The 20,240-nt window shown below is 40.8% G+C and overlaps 1 protein-coding gene across 8 annotated transcripts in view; it reads left to right on the forward strand.

Annotated features, from left to right (window-relative positions):
* Positions 1 to 16,102, forward strand: part of ATP11A (ATPase phospholipid transporting 11A) — a 230,613-nt gene extending 214,511 nt beyond the window's left edge. For 2 of the 8 annotated variants that reach the window (XM_068268060.1, XM_068268062.1), the window contains 2 exons: positions 8,771 to 9,521; positions 15,679 to 16,102. In XM_068268060.1, coding sequence (XP_068124161.1) covers positions 8,771 to 9,028 — 258 coding nt within the window. In that variant the 3' untranslated portion in view covers positions 9,029 to 9,521; positions 15,679 to 16,102. Of the gene's footprint in view, positions 1 to 5,190; positions 5,278 to 8,770; positions 9,522 to 13,289; positions 13,340 to 15,678 lie in introns of those variants that run through there. The other 6 variants (XM_068268065.1, XM_068268067.1, XM_068268064.1 and 3 more) reach the window with 5 other exon arrangements.
* Positions 16,103 to 20,240: the final 4,138 nt, after the last annotated feature.

Below are 20,240 nucleotides of genomic sequence, written 5' to 3' on the forward strand. Positions count from 1 at the left end.
AGTAGACATATACACTATAATACTAGATGTATAATCTGGGTTCCTCTCACCATATTATGATAACCCAGCCTAGGCTACTATATGGTAGGCTGTTCCAATGTTTTCATCTGATCTCCATCTTATTTATCACTTCCACTTTGATAAGTACACTTTGAGAATAAAAGGACTGACAAACTATGGTTGCCTGGTCAGTACACCAGATAACACAGGTGATCTGCAAATGTGGCCTGATGATATCACAGGTCTCCATGTGTGTATGGACTTGGTTTTTTAGACCGTGTAAGTGAGGGGATCAGCTCCTGCAACCGCATGGGGCCCAGAACTGTAAGGGGGCCCCAACTTATAACCTTCCCTTCCGCCAATAAAGGTGTCCATCCTTCAGATCAGATGTTTTTTGGCTACACTTGTTATGCGTGTGCAGATTATCATAGCTACACTCGTTTTATGACCCTTGCAAGATGGGCCCTCAGGAAGTTTTGTCGGAGGGGGGGGGGGCATGATTTGTAGTTAAAGCCCTGTGAAAGTGGGGTGTTTTCTGCATTGTGGTAGATCACCACTTCTCACAACTTTTATATACCAGGCCCTATGTGTGAACAAGCCCTACGTGTCCCAGCAATTTTACGAATGGTTACAGTGGCCATCATTGCTGAAGAAATTCCTGCTTGCATTTTACATAACTGTAACTTTCTCTATTCGATTCAGGAAGAGGGTTAGTGGCCATTTCTATACAGGGACAGGACAATATTCTGGTCATGCTTACAGCAACATCTACTAGTTAAACAAAGCAATCTATGGGCAATCATACCAACATTTATGCAGTGTGAAGACCCACCCAGAACAACCCATTCAGATTATATTCAGTCCAATTTACCCGCTGCAGGTTTTGGCAAGATTACCCAAAGATTGTTGTCACGTGTGTTGGCAGCATACATGATTGAAAACAGCTACATAAGAACACTAAGTGATAGCCGTCCAATTGGATTGGACAACTATCTGATCTGTGTGCAAACAGCTCTTAAGGCTCCTGACCATCACAGTTGTCATGTGGGAAGTGTACTCAGCTTTCCTTTCTAGCACTGAACAAAAATATTTGAACAAGCCAAACGTACATGTTGGTAGGTTGGAGACTTCCTACAGTTCTCCAAGGGTTTTGCATGCACATCCAGTTGCTCTTGGATAGCTATAGGGGGCTTAAGAGACATTGTAGAATCACTCTCTTGGACGACGTAAGATGGGCTGGATTAAAAGGATACTGAGGTGAAAATAAACTGATGAGATAAACAGCTGTATCTAACCGCCTACTCCTAAAGCCTTGTTCACACTCGGAACCGCAAATCGCAATTGCGATTTTGCATTGCTGTTTTATCAGTTTTTTCCACGATTGCGCTTTGCAATTCTTATTTCAGTGAATGAGAATCACTACGCATTCACCATGAAAATGCTGCATGCAGTGTGATTGCGATCAGAGGAAATCGCAATTGCACCGCAATCCGCAACGGGTGAGTAATCCCATAGGATTACTTGTGCTGCAGTGCTTTGCTGATTGCTGGCGATCTGCAAAGCACAACATGCGGGCTGAAAGCGCCTGCGAGTACGAGAGAAATCGCCACCGGGAGACTTGGGCGCAGAATACAGCCGGTATGACTTATCCTGCTTCTGCACAAGTCCCGGCGACGTTAAATACTATTCCCCCTCTAGGTCCACGTGGATGGTGGGGAATGAAATGATTCGGCTTCCAGCAATTGCAGGAGGCCGAATTACAGTGTTTAAAAAGTAACTTCAGCTCCGTCTTCTAATGGCGCCGAAGTTACTCCCTGTGCGCTGCTATAGCTGTAATTCCTATTACAGTCTATGGTGGCGCCGGCTGCGCCCAAATCTCCTGCGCTGGAATAGCAGTGTTCGGCGCTTGAGGGAGAACGGGGCCTTAAAATTACTTCTTGAGCTAGCCTAATTTTATTTTATGTTTAAACATAGTGTACTTTTTAAGTTAATGTTTCATTATCTCTGTTCAATGACACAGTCTTTGACGTATGCCAGAGCTAAAATCTATGACTATACACTTGTTTATTTCCTCAGTTTATCTTCTCCTCGGTATTCCTTTAAAGTTAAGAAATAATTTTATAGGGTGTAATACAACCAAAAACAGGTAAGACATGGTATAGCTTCTTTTTCTATGCCTCTGTGAATTTTACTTAAATCATCACTCTTGTACTCGATTTGTTGGTTTCAATCATTACGCATTGTTATTCCTTATTAACTGCAATAACAATTCTAATTGTAGCCAAGTTTGTTATTCACTGCACAAACCCTTTGTAGAAAGACGTCTCCATGCTCTGGGACACTCCTGTGGGTGTATTGCTTTTTAATGGCTGGTAGCCAGTGCAGTACATCACAGTTTCATCACTGCCAGTGGGACTAATAGACTTGGCTGCAAAAAACAGCAAAATCTTTGGAGGATTTATATAGCTTGAAAGCAGCACTCATAATTTACTTCTGCTTGCCTCTTTCATATCATTTCCAAGACCTTGCTTCTGCCCTGTAAGAGATTTTTACCCAAGATATCCATTTTGCAAAATCAGTCTCTGTGCTTGCTCTTTTACGCAGAATAAAAACTAACCTCATATCTTACAAAGATTACACTGTCGTCTTGGTCACAATGCTGCTCTGGTAATAAAGCTGCTGTCTTGCAATTCATTGCACAGGTTATGGCAAAGCTGAAGACAATCAAATAGTCATCACAGGTAGAAGTGACTAAAGGGGCTATTAAGGAGAAACTCTGAATGCTCACCAAGTGAGCAGGAAGTACCCTGTTTCCCTGAAAATAAGACCTACCCCGAAAATAAGCCCTAGCATGATTTTTTTCTTTAGTTGATGTTCGTGGATGTTTTAAATGTAAGCCCTGCTCCAAAAATAAGCCCTAGTTACAGTTTATAGAAAAGCAATGAGACTGCAGCAGGACAGATAGACCCTTCACCCTTAAAGCGGACCTGAACTCAGAACTTCCTCTCTGCTCTAAAAGAAAAGCAACAGCACAACAACCTTTAAAGAAAAAAACATTTCTTTGTTACAGCTGATACAAATCCTGAAATAAATCTGCAGTGTGTCTACTTCCTGCTTTCATGGAAGGCGACGTATAGTTACCATGCTGTGTTTACGAATTAGCTGCTCTGCTGAGACAGCCAGCTGACACAGCTGTGAGATCAAATTACAGTTGTGAATGGTCACAGATGAGGGGGAATTAGACAGGCTAAACTCACTAAATACATACAGTGTGCATTTCTTTATTTTTTCCTTCTGTCCTATGCAAGAGTTCAGGTCCACTTTAAAAGAATTGCACTCAAAGGGCTTCCCTCTCCATGATGCAATTTAGGGTTTGGAGAGCTATGATGATGTTCCAGAAAGTGATGTCATGACTATATTTGAATACGTTTATTTGATCAAGGATAAAATGTAGATTCTTGTTCATGTAAAAATAAGACATCCCATGAAAATAAGCCTTAGTGCATCTCATGGAACAAAAACGAGTATAGGACCCTGTCTAAGCATTAATATACCTATGTGCACACACATCTTTTTTTCAAGTGAGCATTTTTTACACTTTTTCAGCAAAAAAAAAAAAAAAAAAAAAAAAAGGGCCTGATAATTTTTTTGCAAGTGGCAAAAAAGTGAATCTGTGCAGGGAGATTTAAAGTGGACTGAAAACGACTTGCAAAATAATGTGCTTCTCATACGATGGGTGCAGCCATATTTTTTAAGTGTGGATTTATTCTTTCTTTTCTCAATTTCCCCAAACATCTAAGTGTTTCTTCGTGGTAGCTCAGCTTAGCTGAACAAGCACAGAGTGATAGTTTATGTGAAGAAAACCATCAATACTGTGTCTGTGCATAGTTCAGGCAGATGTGGAGTCTTCAATTTTCCTTCTATCAACTGATTACGTTGGGGTGGATTCCCTGAGGTTGGGAAAAACATAAGATTTAAAAAAAAATGTTACTCTTTAATTTTGTGCAAAAGTTTGTAACCCTCACCTGAATCATACCAGAATATGGTGGGGTAGCTGAAACGTTAAGAAAATGGGCTTCCACCAGCACTGGGATTAAGGTAGCCTAACCTGACACGGTAGCTCATATGGACCGTGTAGTCCTAGTATTTCTGCAGTACTAGTCTGCTAGTTAGAATGGACTAATTAATGCTTTCAGTTAAGTTAAGGTGCCATAAAAGGGAGGTAGGGTTTAGGTACCAGGTGAGACTCTGTGATGTTTGAATCTGAATCCAAACTCTACAGTCACAGTTTTATTGACTTGCCTCATACTGTATAATACTCTGCTGTGAGTGTGGAGTGGAGAGGCATCTTACCTGCTGCCTGGGCTAACACATGATTATAAAGCTGTCACAAATGATGGCAGGAATATACAAAATATGCAAATTAAAGATCCTGTTAAGTGACAGTTGTCAGCAGGGCAATGATCAGAAACACTGATCTCAGACAGCACAGAGCTGAAGTGTGGAAAGGTATTACATGAATAATAGAGGACCACCTTTACTTTTAGATCAGATTCTAGTAGAGATTAATATAAATACCTACATGTGACTGATTCTCACTAAAGAAAAAACTGTTAGAAATAACACAGACAAAAAAGAAGTAAAGTAAAGAAGACTTATCTTCACTTAGAAATCTATATCTAAATATATCCCAGCTAGTTTGGTATTCAAAGGGGCAAACCAAATAATTTTCAGTCTTAGAGATTAGAAAACCCTTGTACACAAGTAAATGGACTGTCACCCGCAGGTACTCGATCCCTGGGTGACATTTCAGAGCCAACGGCTGTACAGTTGTATTACTAGCCTACAAGCCAGCGACACATTCTGTTGCTATGGAAGGGGAGGAGGGCCAATGGAGCAAAGCACAACAGAACAGCATAGAGCAGGCAGGATAACAATGCCCTCAGCCTGCACTCGGCAAAGTTGATCCGCCAGGCTGATCAGGGTCCGCTGTACAGAGGAGGCCAAGGACCATCTAACTTGTGTACAAGTCTTTAGTTTGCAGTCATAATTCAACCACTGTTTAATCTCTAACCTATGAAATAAGACATGGAACATTTTTAGAAATAACTGCATTTGTAATCATTCCTTCTCTGTAAATCCATAAATGACATCCAGAGCAGATCTTAGTGTTCTTCCTCATCCCTACAGCAGACATTGAAAGTAAAGTCCAGCATTGAAGGGCCACTTCTGGAGGAATCCAGTGCTGCTGACTGATAAGTGCAGCTAACTCATTCTGTAGGTACCGTATGTTACAGGTTTGATTTCTTTTTGGTGTGCTGACTTTCAGTATTTTCCTCCAAAACGTTTTGCTGTGTTTTGTAATAAAAGCTGATGTCTAATTCCCAACCAGAGTCTTTGTACAAAACACCATGACCCATATGCAATTAACTTTTTCTTCTGAGTTATCTCCCAGGAGATCATTTTCATATTCTCTTTAAAATGACGTTTACGTGTTTCACAATTGTAAAAGTACCTAAAAGTTGGTGAAAAAGTACTATTACAATTATTCTGAGTATTTTCTTGCTTGTTGGTGGTTTAAAAGGCATTTTATGACAAGGCGTGTAAATATCACCTGGGAGAAAACTCAGGAGAAAAAGGGAAATGCATATGGGCCTCTGTCCCTTATTCAATTCACTTTTTCTCCTAAGTTTTCTCCTAGGTAATATTTTCACATCTTATCAATACAATGCCTATTAAGCTACCAACACGCAAGAAAATACTCAGAATAAATTTGACAGTACTTTTCCAAATACTTGTTTGTACTTTTGTGTTGTGCTGAAAAGTTATTTGAATAAGAAGATGAAAAATTATCTCCTAGGAGAAAACTTAGAAGGAAAGGTGAATTGAATAAGGGCCTATGTGTATGTATTACGTGTTCTAGGTTTCAGTTCGGCCAACTGCTAAGTTGAACTGCTTCAATGTTATAAAGACAAGCCTTGGCAAAAGCAATATGAGCTCACAGTGCCTAAAATGGTGCTTTTGACCTTTGCATAAGTCAGTGAATTGTGAATTGAGCGGTGACAGTAGTTAGTGTAATGGAGCGAGACTTTCTGGGCACACAAAATGACACTTCATATACCTGAAGAATGTAATCGCTATTGATAAGGTGGTGGGAACGTTATAGTTAGGGAACAGTAAGGGGTTTGGCACCATAAGTATAAGGAATGGACGGGTCAGATCAATATTCTGTTTGCAGCTTATAGTATAGATATTGTAGAAAATAATTTCTGTACCGTGTTAGCCAATAGGATTATGCAGGTGGAAAAAATGTTTTGTAAAAGTACTACTTTTTAAGGGCTGAATGATGAGTTAAATTGGCTTGCATAAATTAGCTTGCATCATTTAACGTTATCAGTTAGCCATTTATAGGTATCACATTTACAAAATGTTGTTTTTTCCACCTACAGTATATCTATAGAAATTATTACTAGTTACTAGAGACAGACTACAGTTTTAATACATGAGTAGACGGATCTATCTGCTGGGCGCATTGAGCATAAACACGCATTATCTGACGTAAGATGAGCTTTTCTAATGCAGTAATCATGCTTTGACAGCTAATGCCACTATAAAGAAAGACTATATCATTATTATGGTTATATTTTCCCACATACCACAATTGCCATATTCTACTAGATCTGCAGCAGCTTTTTATACTGTAACATGCTGCAGAGCTTCGGCCTATTCTAGCCTAGTTACGAATTCCAGGAGTAGGCCTCAAAAGTATGGGAATCCAGTGTTTTACTCTCTGAGCCTACTCTTCATGTATTTATTCTTTATTGGGGCAACTATAAAACATGGGGACACAAAAAAGACAAACATTGTGAAGGTGCTCATAGTAACCATGCTTCTGTAAAAATCAAGGCTTGGGCCTGATTACTGGCTGTTCTGGCACCTTCTCAGCATTTATTCATCTTGTCTGTTCTTGATGATGTTTTTAATGGGACCTTAAGTGAAAGGATGTGGAGGCTGCCATCTTTATTTCTTTATAAACACTGCCAGCTGCCTGTCTATCATGCTGAGTTTTTGGCTATTAGTTGTTCTTCAGTCACAGACCTGCAACAAGCATGCAGCCAGAGGAGTCAGACAAGAGTCAAAGCATCTGATCTGCATGCCCATTTTGGGCCAGTCACTTAAAGTGAACCTGAAGTGAAATTAAACTTATGATATTATGAATTGTATGTGCATTACCAAAGGCGAATTAAACACAGAACTGAGTCTCTTTTATGTTCAGTTTAAAGGCTTAATTTTAAGCTTCTTCTTATAAACAGCAGCTGACAAATCTGCAATTCTGATTGAATAACAAATAGAAGTAATGACCCTTTGAACTTTCCATCCCTAAAGCCTAATCATAAGGATTCTCTCGCTGTTTATCAGCTATTTTGGCTTATATTTACTGTATTTTTTGGACTACAAGACTCACTTTTTCTCCCCCAAAAGTGGGGGGAAAAAGTCACTGCGTCTTATAGTCCAAATGCAGGGAGTTCCTGACTTTTGAACACCTGCCAATTGGAACCTCCAACCCGCCGCAATGTCCGGGACTCCCTGTATTGTGCCCATGCAGAGGAGAACACAAGGGGACACCAAAGGGCATAGAGGAGGACACAAGGGATATACAAAGGGGCATACAGGAGGAAACAAGGAGGACAGAAGAGGACGAATGGGGGACACAGGAGGACACAAGGGGACAGAGGAGGACACAGGCACACAGACACAAGAGGTACAAGGGGGCATGAGGTTCAAAGGAAACATAAGGAAGCATAATCCACAAGATGCCCCTTCACCATGGAGGCACCAAGTTTAGCATTTGTTTTTCCCCCTGGTTGTTGTTCTCTAAACCTAGGTGCGTCTTATGGTCAGGAGCGTCTTATAGTCCGAAAAATACGGTACTTGTTTGGAAATTAAACTTAATTGACAAATGACAAGCACATTTACATTGATAACAACTTTAATTTGTTAACTCTTCCAATACTGAAAAACAGAAAGGGACTTCAGACAATTTCTTAGTAGGGCTAGAACTATATGTACCCATGTTTTTTTTTCATCATGTCTCATGTTACTTCAGGTATGCTTAGGCAGTAGAGGTAGAAAATCAGCACAGAAGTAGTCAGGCAACTGGCATTGTTTGTTAGAGAATGAAGATGGCAGCCTTCATATTCCTCTCATTTCTGGAATTAACATTGTTCAGAATGTGTGCCTTCAAATTAAAGTTTTTTTTCCAATGAAAAGCATTTAAATTCTAATCCTGGCTGTTGAAATATGTACGTCTGTCACAGTTGACCCTGATGCCATCCATGAGGTCAGCAGATAGGATCCCATTCAGATCTATATGACAATATCTTAGGAAAAGGCCAACCATAGACATCTTAGGGTAGCTGGGTGTGTGTGCAAAATCTGGCCTGCGGGGCATGCAGTTTACAAGGTCAAGTTGGACTATTTTCCCTAGCCTGTGTGATTGTCCCTGAAAGTGGCTGAACTTCATTCATCCACTGACCACATATAGAGTTCATTGGGAAAACTGGATCTGGTAACTGTCATCTCTTGACCATGGGTACATCTGATGTCCAAGAAGCAATAGTGTTCCACACTCGGCGGAATTATATTGTATGACAAATCAGTCTGGGCTATTTTTTCTTTTTGGGTGGGTTAGTTCAGCCATCTTTTCCTAAATAAAATCAAAGCTAATTTTCGGAAAATCTGCATTCTAACTTGTGTTCTTTCTTCACAGAATGCTTCCAGACTCTCTCAGGAGCACGTTTCTGAGTTCACGCCTCTAGCCTCCATGCAGAGTCCAAACTACCAAAGCAACGACTTCAACAGTGCTTCAGCCAGCAGGTCTAATCATCTTTCTAAAAAAGTGATGCTCACTCACTGGCAAGGCAATGAATACTTCAGACTTCCATCCCTCTTTGGCTATTCACGTACACACTATAGCTCCAGTATGGGCTCAGACCTCAGCCGGTCAGGGCTGGAGACATCCGTGTGACAGATCACCACTGCAGGCCTTCATGAACTCGATTTTATTTTAAAGTTGGGAAATGCAGCAAAATGATTGTTAAGTAAAGCATTAGCCTCTTGGACGCCGTTCATCACTGTCTGACATTAGGAGGAATTTCTCCTCTTGTGGCCTGGGAGGCTTTTGGTTATTTTTTTAAGCACTGCAGCAAAGAACAATCTTCACAGTCTGGAACTGTGTAACTGATAGCACTATACATTTTCCTTACTCCCCGTTCAAACGTTTGTGTTTTATTAGTCATGGCTGCTTTAGTTGTTTTTATACTACTGAATTGTGTGTGTGAATGATTTCTATTATCTGTTAATGTTAAAAGGTAGCTAGTAGTTGCAGGGTTACTCACTGTCTAACTGAACATCCTGCTTTTTTTCTTTTTGTTTCTCTTCTGCTGGTACCAAAAGAACAAGGTGGTGTTTCCCGTGTGTACATTTCTTTTCAAGCAACTCTGTTTAACACTCATGTCATTGTAAGTTGCCAAATATGTTTATATATTAGTGGTGTTCCCCACTACCTTTAGCTCATCTTTGGGTTTCTGTATGTGCATTTGTGCTCTGTGACCTTCACTGAATCTGATCTATGAAATGTAGAGCAAAGGAACAAAAAAGCTGTTGCACCAACGTCCAGCGTATGTCATATAGTTCCTATAGTTTTAACCCACCAGGACGCACTGGCAAAATAATGTCTTTGCTCATATATCTGATTATGAGACACCCCAAAAAGGCAGCACTGTCTGCATTGCTGGCCATATCTGCTGCTGAATTCGTGTAAATTAATCGTGTACATGCTTCTGGCACTCCCATTTCTCGTAAAATTGAGCAGCTTTAATAAGCACTCACTTCGCTTTGCATTAAATAAGAAATCTTAACTCTAGACTTGCTGTATCACCTTACTGTTATTTACTCACTATGGCTTACCGCTTCTACTTATTACAACTTTTCTGAGTGAGCTGTCATTTTTATTTATACTATTTTGTTCAGACTTTAGTTTAATATATACAGTATATCTATATAAGTACAGAGGCAGAGCGTTAAAGGATACCAGAGCTGAAATGGCCATATGTCATGTGTACAGGAGTGCGTGTCTGTATGGCGCCATCATTGAGCGTGGCCACAAGGGTGCAGAACGGACATACTGCACATGCACGGTGCAATATGTCCGGGTCATAGGTTATATGAGTCGCTGAATCCACTGGGTTGCAGGTCTGGGACCTGCTGGATCATCGTGCAGCTACCTCTGATGAGGTTGAGCTATCCCTCGCCCAGGTTGGCCTGTCAGAACAGAGCTTGAAGCTGGATAACAGCGAGTGACGGAGTGAAATGGAAGGCGCGGTAAGTATCTACTACTAACACCCCACACATGACATATAGCTATTTCACCAGAGTCCTTCAGCTCTGGTATCCTTTAAGAATCCAGATGATTACCGGTAATTTATTCTTCAGATATTCTATTTATGAGAAAAATACATTCAATTTGATCAGATGACCAATTTGTGAGTCTCCAATGTCTTACTTCCACTTCCTGTTTTAGGTGACACAAGAAGTTAAAATGAGACATGATCACATGATTGTAACCAATAAATTGAACCTCTCTAGTTAAGAACCAAAAAGGAAGCTTTAGAAGTAAAAGGGGATTTATGAGACTTTCACACTTGTCTCCTCGCATCCGTCTTATCACAGTTTTATGCAGTACCTGTCCTGTATATCATATCATCCTGTAATGGTGGCTAAGAGTCTAACACTCAACACTAGTGTCTCAGGTGCAGATATCTGTTATGACACTTCGCCTGGGAATTCTCTGTTCTTCCTGTATTTTCATGGGTTTTATCTGGACCCTCCTGTTTTCTCCCATATCTCAACAATAAACTCGTAAGTTAACTGGTCTCCTCCTGCACAGGCCACATAATTGTCCTTCAATTATTGGGCCATTAGCCCATGACTATAGCAGGGATTAGATTATTCGTTACCCTGAGAGATAGTAGATGAGCTGTCAGAAAATGTCAACCCCATATAAAGTGCCTTGTGAAAGTATTAATCCCTGCCAATGTTTGTCCTGCTTTGTCCACACACACGCACACACGCACACGCACACGCACACACACACACACACACACACACTATACACACACACACACTATACACACACTACACACACACACACACACACACACACACACACACGTAATGTTGTGAGTGCATATGTATTCATCCTCTTTTCTAGGAAAGTTCCACATAATACTGTATTAACTTGACAAAAAAGGTTTATAGAAAAACATGCAAATGTGTTGGATTGGCTTAGTAAAAGTCCACACCTCAGTCCAGCTAGAAATCTGTGGCATGGCTTGAATAATGCAACCCAATGAGCCTGAAGGAGATGGAACCATTTTGCATTGAGTAAAAGTCCCAGCAGTTAGATGTGCGAAGAACCTAGAGCCTTGCAACTGTAACTGCAACAAAGGGGGCGTTTAAAGTATTGAGTATGCTGAATACTGCATACTCAAGATTTCTGTATTTTTACTTTTAATTGTTGGTGTCACAATAAAAGACATCTTGTACCTGACTCAGTAATGCAACAAATCAGGACAAACACCAGTTTGAAATGGGGGGGGGCTTTGTAAGTTGGGGGGATGAATACTTTTGCAAGGCATTATAAATGCATAATAGCAGCAGCAATAGGTCTTTCCATATTGTTCTGTCTGGTATCAGGTGCGCTTTCATTCTTCTTCTGATCTGGAAACATGGCTGCTGGCTAAGGCGGCGTTTCCATGTTCCTTTGCTCTAGCTTTTATGAATCAGAGCCAGTATTTCTTGCTAGCCATGTCTAAGTGCCGTTACCACTGCAGGAAACAGCCTCATGAAACTACACACCAATGTAAAATTGTACATGTTGAAAGAAAGCTGTCTACATGTAAAGCACAGTTTTATTGTGTATAAGTCTTCTAGTTGAACAGTGTCATTATTATAGTGCGATTATTATGCATAGTGATTTGCCCATGTATTCCTGTGCTGAACCACAATGCTTATCATCAGGCTGAACGTCGGTATGTGTAGGATTAGCGACAGTAACAGTGCGACTTGTCAGAATATTACAGTGGAGTCAGGCCTCAGAAAAACAAGGGTATAATACTTTCTGACTGATTTACACATATCAGTCATCTGTAATCTGTTAAAATAGTGGCCCCAGCGTCATTTAACTTTGTATATTGTGATCTCCATAAGCGTGAGTGTTTATTAGATTCAAAAATACATACTGACTAAATTCTCAGTGTGTAGATTTTTGAGTCCTATTGACAACAAAATGAAGTGCACCTGTGCTGCAACCTGCACAAGCAATAATAAATGTAGGGCGAGTGTACATAGCAAGATCAGTTCAGCATCAGTCTAACCCAAGTTTGATTGCAGGTCAGTGCAGCTGCTAGTGTACATGGAGCTTGGAATTTGGCTTGCGTTCATTTTGACACCACTAAAGACCGAGGTCTTTGTACATTAGCTGTTAGGATGTCCACACAGGTATTGATTGGACTGCCTCATTCTCCTCCTCCTTGGCTGCAGGTGCCGGATCAGCATCAGGTAATGGCCACAGGTAATATAAATGCCCCAGGTGAGTTTCTATGGTCTGTTTTGTTGCGGGGACAGTTTTAAAGCTGCACACTCCCATTAGGGCCCATATGCAATTCACTTTTTCTCCTGAGTTCTCCTGAGAACCACCAGAAAGCAAGAAAATACTTAAAAATATTTTGGATTATTATTTGATTGATTCATTTGTCTAACTTGATTCATCTGGATCAACAGGGATATGTTAAGGGAGCAGGCTGGTGTTGTACTTTATTTTCGATGGATGTATGTCTTTTTTCTACCCAAATAACTATGTAAATAGAAGATTAAACATCTCCTAGGAAAAAACACAGGTGAAAAATGTAATTGCATATGGGCCAAAATCATCTATCTTCTACACCGACCTTTTAATAACTTATTTCCTAAACCAAAATTCAGAAGTGACCCATACATGGGCCAATTCATATCAGATTAGGTATCAGCAAACATTCTCTGTGGATAATTGAGGTCTGTTTGGGCACTTACTTTTGACAGTGTACATTACCCTGGCTGTACAATTGTTGTTTGCCCAATTTAAAAATTAGTGCTGAGTTGACTACACTTATATTTTATACATTATTTTTTTATATATATATATATATAAAAGTGATATAAATGTTTACATTTGGTTCAATTTATCACAGATAACTGAAATGACTGAATCATCAAATGGTTGGATTAAAATGTGTACGCCGTAAGTTTTTTTTTTTAATTAATACACAGTTTTATTACTTTTTGAAGAATAATATTACAACAGAATCAATGAGAGAATTTGACTTTTAAAACATGACTTTTATTCCATCATCTAAAAAGTTCACCTCCCTATCCTCCTGGGCTGTAGGTGTGTACCATTTTCCCTGGATGTGTGTTCTAACCAGAGAACGAGCTTTCATCATGGGTTTTTTAGACAATGGGATATGACTGGTGTTATATAAGTCAACAATGATCACTCTTACATTTTCTGCCAATACCTGCTTTCTAGCATATGTGGAAAGGTGGATAACGTGACGATTCTCCTGCTGCTGAGTATGGTTTTCCAGTATGCTGGATGCGAGGCGAGTACCATTGCCCTAAATGCCTTTTGATGATCCATCAGTCGGATTTTTCTTACAATGGCTGTAATATCAGATCATATTTGGCCATCACTAAGCAATGGCAATATTGGATGAGCTGCGATGAGTTACGGCACTTTTTCATTTTAGCGCAAACTTCCCAGTGTTTTCCCAACTGTTAGCGTTACCCAGCTTCCTATAGATTTCCCAAATCCTTATCTTCATTAGCAACACACTAGGAATTACTGATTGCTTCTGCTTTCAGATTGTTCCTTCTGCTTTCATACATACTGTACTGTACAGTTAGTATATCCCTGCCTAGAATAGTCCTAGTCTTCCCAATAATAACCTATAAGGTGAATGATTTCTGTCTGCGCACACACCATAAGATCTTATTCATTTGTGGCCTACACTTTACTCTTTTATTATCAGCACTATTAAACAAATACAATGAGCTAAATTATTCCTGCTACACAAGATGCAATTTCCCCATCACACTCATGGGAAATTATCCGAAGTTTCTCGATCATTTCCAACACATCTGATCAGCTTCCGATTGAGAAAGGGATCGATTTTGTGCAGCACTGATATTAAAATCGATCTCTTTCTCGATCAGAAGCAGATTGGACATATCAGAAATTAGTGAATGCCAGGAAATCTGCATCTTGTGTTCCAGGTATTAAGCTTACTGAATAGTAGCTTTAGAATGAATAAAAGCATATCTGCAATCTGAATGTACTTCTTGTTTATCACACAAGGCTTTACCTGCTAACACCAATATGATTTTTTGTCATATCTCAACAGAGTACTAATGAAATGGAATCATGTTCTCAGCTCCTCTTATAGCTGTCAGTTAGGCTGGGGAAACAAAATAGGGTAGGATTCAGGCTACTGAACTGTCTCTTCTCGATTGTTCAGCAAAATAGGTAAAACTTTTACTTGGTTGTATTGTCCACAGATAATCAACATTGCAACCGCAAAACTAGTATTTTTTTTTAGAAGATAAAGGTCAAAGTAACAGCCTCCATGGCTTTCTAATAATAGTTTAATATACTTCAGCAATGGCGGCTCCCATTTTTCTGTCCTCTAAATGACACTTTAAAGGTCAATTCAAGGCACAGATCAAGATATACAGTTTGATACAATATTTATTTTATTTATACCGCATTATAATATACCATACTTAGCAGAATCCCCAATACATTTTAAATTCAGATTACACATGAACCACCAAAACCAGCTTTCCAAGGATAGCCGGTGTTGGGAAAAAGTAAGCGCAGGATGTGAACAGTTTGTTAATGATTACCACTATGATTATCAGCGATGGACAGGCCTGTAAGGAGGCCCTAGGAGAACCTCTAATCCATGGGCCTAGGGTACAGTCCCAACCTCTGCATCCACTACTGTAATGCCACTGGCATCTGCTCTGTAAATCTTTTTTAGCAGGAAATAGCTGTCATAAGGATTCCTGACAAATTACTTGAATGATAGGACCATATACAAGGGCGGTTTTTACAGGGGTCATTGAGTGACGCTGTTCCTTAGAGGTAGAAAAGTGTTTCAGTATCCCGGGGAAGACAAAAACCTTGTATATGCTGCTCAAACTTTTCTGCTGTACCATCTTCAACAGACAGTTTCTAGGTGGTGCTTCCTGCCTTGCCTCCGAATTCTCAGCCTCCCTACTCCCACCATGGGATTACTTTTAGCAGTTGCCTGACATTTACAAATGCTGAACAACTGCTAGAAAAATGCACTTTTTCGCACCACCATTTTTTTTCTGTGAGAAAGTAGATGCCAGGGCCCAATATGTCCAACGAAAGATGCCTAGGAAGGTATCCGTACCTTAAACCAAATTCTGCTTCTCCATTAGAGTTCATAGTTTTTAAAACATAAGTACCCATACATCCTTTGGTTTTACAGCTCTGCCTAAGTACAACGCCATTGTAATGCATATTTTGTGATCCTTCCATTCCTCTTGCAGAAGCCATCATCTTTGCTTATGAAGCTGGGCATGTGTTGCTCGTTGCCAAGAACGCCAGCTAATGTGTTTTATTGTGCCTGCACATCGTACAAGAACCTCAACTGTCACACTTTTTTTTTATAATGCACTGTGTTTTAGAAAGAATCACATAGTGTGTTTGTAAATGGCATTACATTTGTTACAAAGACCTTTTCTGACCAAAAAGTAATATTGCTTTTAATGAAAATTGTGTCCTCAATTATTTGTTTGTATGAATTGGCTGTTTCTTTATCCAATGTCTAAGTAAACTGCATACATTCATGTTTTGGGATGGATCATTGCAATGGATGATATGTTGGCGTACTGTCCCTTTACATATTTGGTATTTACCCATTTTGTTGACATGCTTGAAATTAAAGTGAGAGCTTTGTTTTTTTAAAAAAAATATTTGTGATCTCAAATAATTGAGTGTTTGTTTGTTCCTTATCCATGCATATTATGACATTACAAGATCTTATACATTCTCTAGTGAATGTTGTAGTCCATAGCAGCTGATGTTTTGGTGCAAAACATTATAAGGCCCGGTTCACATTAGTGCTAAAAAAAAAAAAAAGGGTCCATTCCCAGATCGGAACGGATGCAAATGGATACAATGTTTACCTATGGATCCTTTCACATCCATCCGTTCAAACAGATCTGTTCAAACAGATCCACTGAACGGACAGCACTAGGCTCAGCGGAACAGAAGCTGAAGCACTGCAATGGTGGCAATGAGAAAACGGAATGTTTCTTCAAACTAGTGATGAAACAGACCATTCTAGCCAGCAACATTCACTTTGCTGATGGGGGTCCGGGGGGATATGGGGAAACGGATGGAAGCAGCTGACGGCAAACAGACTGACAACAGATCCGATCGACCAGTAATCAGATCCGTTTTCACGGATCCGTTTGCCACTTAAAGGGACATTTAAGTCAGGAATAAAAAATCAGTTTTACTTGCCTGGGGCTTCTACCAGCCCCCTGCAGCTTTCCCGTGCCCTCGCAGTCACTCACGGAGCCTCCGGTCCCCCGCCGCCAGCAAGTTTTGTTTTCACTAACAGGCCTTGACAGGGAGTCAGCGGGGTTTCTCCGCTTGCGCAGGCCTGGCCATGCATATCCTTCTTCATGTTACCGTACTCAATAGCATCCTGCACAGGTGCAGGACGCTTTTGTGGACAGGATCGCAAAGAAAAATACCCATGGCCAGGGAAAATGAAACTAGCTGGCGGCTGAGGACCGGAGGAGCCATGAATGACTGCGAGGCCACGGGACGGCTGCAGGGGGCTGGTAGAAGCCCCAGGAAAGTAAAACTGATTTTTTTATTCCTGGCTTAAGTGTCCCTTTAACACAAGTGTGAACCAGGCCTTACAGTTTTATTCATTTTTGCCTGTTAGTTATTTAAAGTCATTGGGAGTCGTTCATAAAAAAAAGCGAGATACTTACCTAAGGAGAGGGAAGGCTCTGGGTCCTAATGAGCCTTCCCTCTCCTCTCCCCGTGCAGCTCAGAATCCCCTGTTTGAATCCCCCATCATGGGGGACTTCGGAAATCTTTGGGAGCTGAGTCCTCTCGCAGACAGGCGGCTCTAAACTGTGTGAGCGTGAGAGAGAGGGCGCTCGTGCATGTGCAGTATGGAGGAGCCCATCTTTGGGAGCACTCGGGCTTCCAAAGACTTCCGAAGCCTCTCTTCGGTGGCGGAGAGAGCAGTATTTGACTAATTTAGTCAAATACTGCTATGGGGGGATCCTGTGCTGGAACGGGCACCGGGAGAGGAGAGGGAAGGGTCTATAGTAGCTAGGTAAGTATCTGGCTTTTTTTTTTTTAATCAACGAATTCCCAATGACTTTAAGGTAACCGTAGACATAAAGATGACAAATGTCTGATCTTGCTGAGTTAGGGTAAATCAAGTGACAACCTCGTGTCATTAGATAACGGGAGTTACCACCAACTGACAGATGTCAGGAAATAAGCATTGTGCGTGTTACAAAACCTTGTCTGACCATTTATGCTGAGATAAACCAGGCAAACAAGGTGTCTGTAAAAGCCTTACTTCTCCAACCCTCTGTAGATATAACATCAGAAAAAAACCCTATATAAATAGTTTCCTAAACACATGACCAAATGGCCTTTATTGAAATATTGTAAAGTAAGTACTTGGGAATTTATTACGGCAAATACATAAAACAAGAAGGTGGATGAATCTGAGTCGATCCTTGGCTTTGATGAGATTAGAGATGAAATATTTGATAGGCCAGAAGATCTTGAGCTTTGTAAAGATTCCTGGGGTGCAGGGTTATGAAAAAAACCTCTAGATTTCAGTATGAAGTTATAAGGAATGCTTATTAACTTTTCTTTCAGTTTTTTATACTAAATATTGATTTTTACAGATTTTTTTTAAAAAGGAGATTTTAACACATTACAAAGATATTGGGTAAAGGTATTTCTAATGGTCCATGTGCTACTTTGGCAGACTAACTATGGAAATACAAAAAAAGGTACTTGTTTTACTGTTGTGTGGAACAGATGCCCAATTCATGGAAGAAAAGAACCACTTTGGATTTTGTAAAAAAAAATATATAGAGCCAAAACAAATAAGGTAATGCCATGTTCTAAGCAAAGTTTCATCCAAACGAAGAGAAAGACATCCATATAGCATAAATGCAAGCGTCAACACACTTCATATGAAATATAATGAATCTTTGTTAATCAGGGACATATCCTAATAAAAACACTGTAGCCATACACTGGTCGATTTGCCATCAGATTCGACCAACTAGCGACGCGCTCCCTACCCGCGGGCGATCGACGGTAATTTTCCGCACGGAACGATCGACGGGATCGGACGAAAAAGATCAAAATTCATTCGATTCATGGTCGATTTGCCATCAGATTCGACCAATCGAATCTGATCAGAGAGGGATCGTATAGCTACCTTTACTGCAAACAGATTATGAACCGATTTCAGCCTGAAACCGTTCACAATCTGTGGTGGTGGTGCTGCTGCTGCCGCCGCCGCTTCCCCCCCCCCCCCCCCCCCCGCATACATTACCTGCTCCGCCGGCGCGGCTGCCCCCGGTCACCGCTGCTCCGTCTCCGCTCTGGTCTGGTCTCCAGGTCCGGCATGCTTCACTTACTTCCTGTCCCGGCAGGAAGTTTAAACAGTAGAGAGCGCTCTACTGTTCAAACTTCCTGCCGGGCAGGAGGAAGTGAAGCATGCCGGACCCGGAGACCAGAGCGGAGACGGAGCAGCGGTGACCGGGGGCAGTCGTGCCGGCATAGCAGGTAATGTATTGCCGCTCTATTGCATCGGTCGTCGGGCACTCGAACGCCGCTAGCGACGCGCTCCCTACCCGCGGGGGATCGACGGTAATTTTCCGCACGGAGCGATCGACGGGATCGAACGAAATAGATCGAAATTCAGCGTGTAGCGGGAACGATGTGACATCAGATTCGATCCCAGTGATCGAATCTGCTGTCGATCGGCGGGGAATCAGCCTAGTGTATGGCCAGCGCAGCACAGCGGTGAACCAATCAATAAATGACAATCAATTATAGGTAATGGAACAACTGAAGTGAATCAACGTACAATATAGCACCAGAATCTGTCAACAGGGCAAGAGATAAATGTAAACAGCAAGGGAGCCGGTTTCAGATAAGAAGCATAGCTACTACCTATATCCTGCGTTATAGCATGTGCCAAGTGAATCTGGAGCACCTCTGCAATGGAATAAATGATGTATAAAAGACTCACCCAAGATGTCCTGAATAGTACCCCCCCCCCCCTCACATGTATCATAACTCCCGTTATGTCATCAGGGTATAGTATACCAGACGCTGCCGCCTGATTGTATACTTAATCACCCTTACTTCGGATTTTGCAGAAGGGGTTAGATCATCTTTTGGATTTTTGTTGATGTCCTTTGTCTACAACTGTGAGAATATCTATTACTTCCTGTCCAAAAAAGGCAGGAATCTCTTTTTTTTTTTGTTTTGGTTTGTTTTGTAGAATGGGGAAGAGCTAGAATTTCCACCTAGTTTTTATTGCTGCCCTTCATTCCCTGTCCTCGTGGCTACCAGTTTTGATATTAAATCCCCCCAATAAACCTCCATGGAGGTTCCCAGGTCAGTAAGTAAAGGGAAAACTGTTCAGTGTGTATCCAACCAGCATTATTCCCTCACAAGTTTCTAACTTCTTCCCATACTATACAAAAACTGGATAAAAATAAAACCTGCCTGGAGTGTGGTTTTATTTATGAAATACTGACAGGAGATTTGGCTATTATACTATCAGACTTGCACTAGTACATATTATTATTATTTAGTATTTATATAGCGCCGACATATTCCGCAACGCTGTACAGAGTATATATATATATAGTCTTGTCACTAACTGTCCCTTGGAGGAGCTCACAATCTAGTCCCTACTATAGTCATGTGTCTATGTATGTATTGTGTAGTGTATGTATTGTAGTCTAGGGACAATTTAGGAGGAAGCCAATTAACTTATCTGTATGTTTTTGGGATGTGGGAGGAAATCGGAGTGCCC

The sequence above is a fragment of the Hyperolius riggenbachi genome, chromosome 2, assembly GCF_040937935.1.
Source record: "Hyperolius riggenbachi isolate aHypRig1 chromosome 2, aHypRig1.pri, whole genome shotgun sequence".
Taxonomy (NCBI): domain Eukaryota; kingdom Metazoa; phylum Chordata; class Amphibia; order Anura; family Hyperoliidae; genus Hyperolius; species Hyperolius riggenbachi.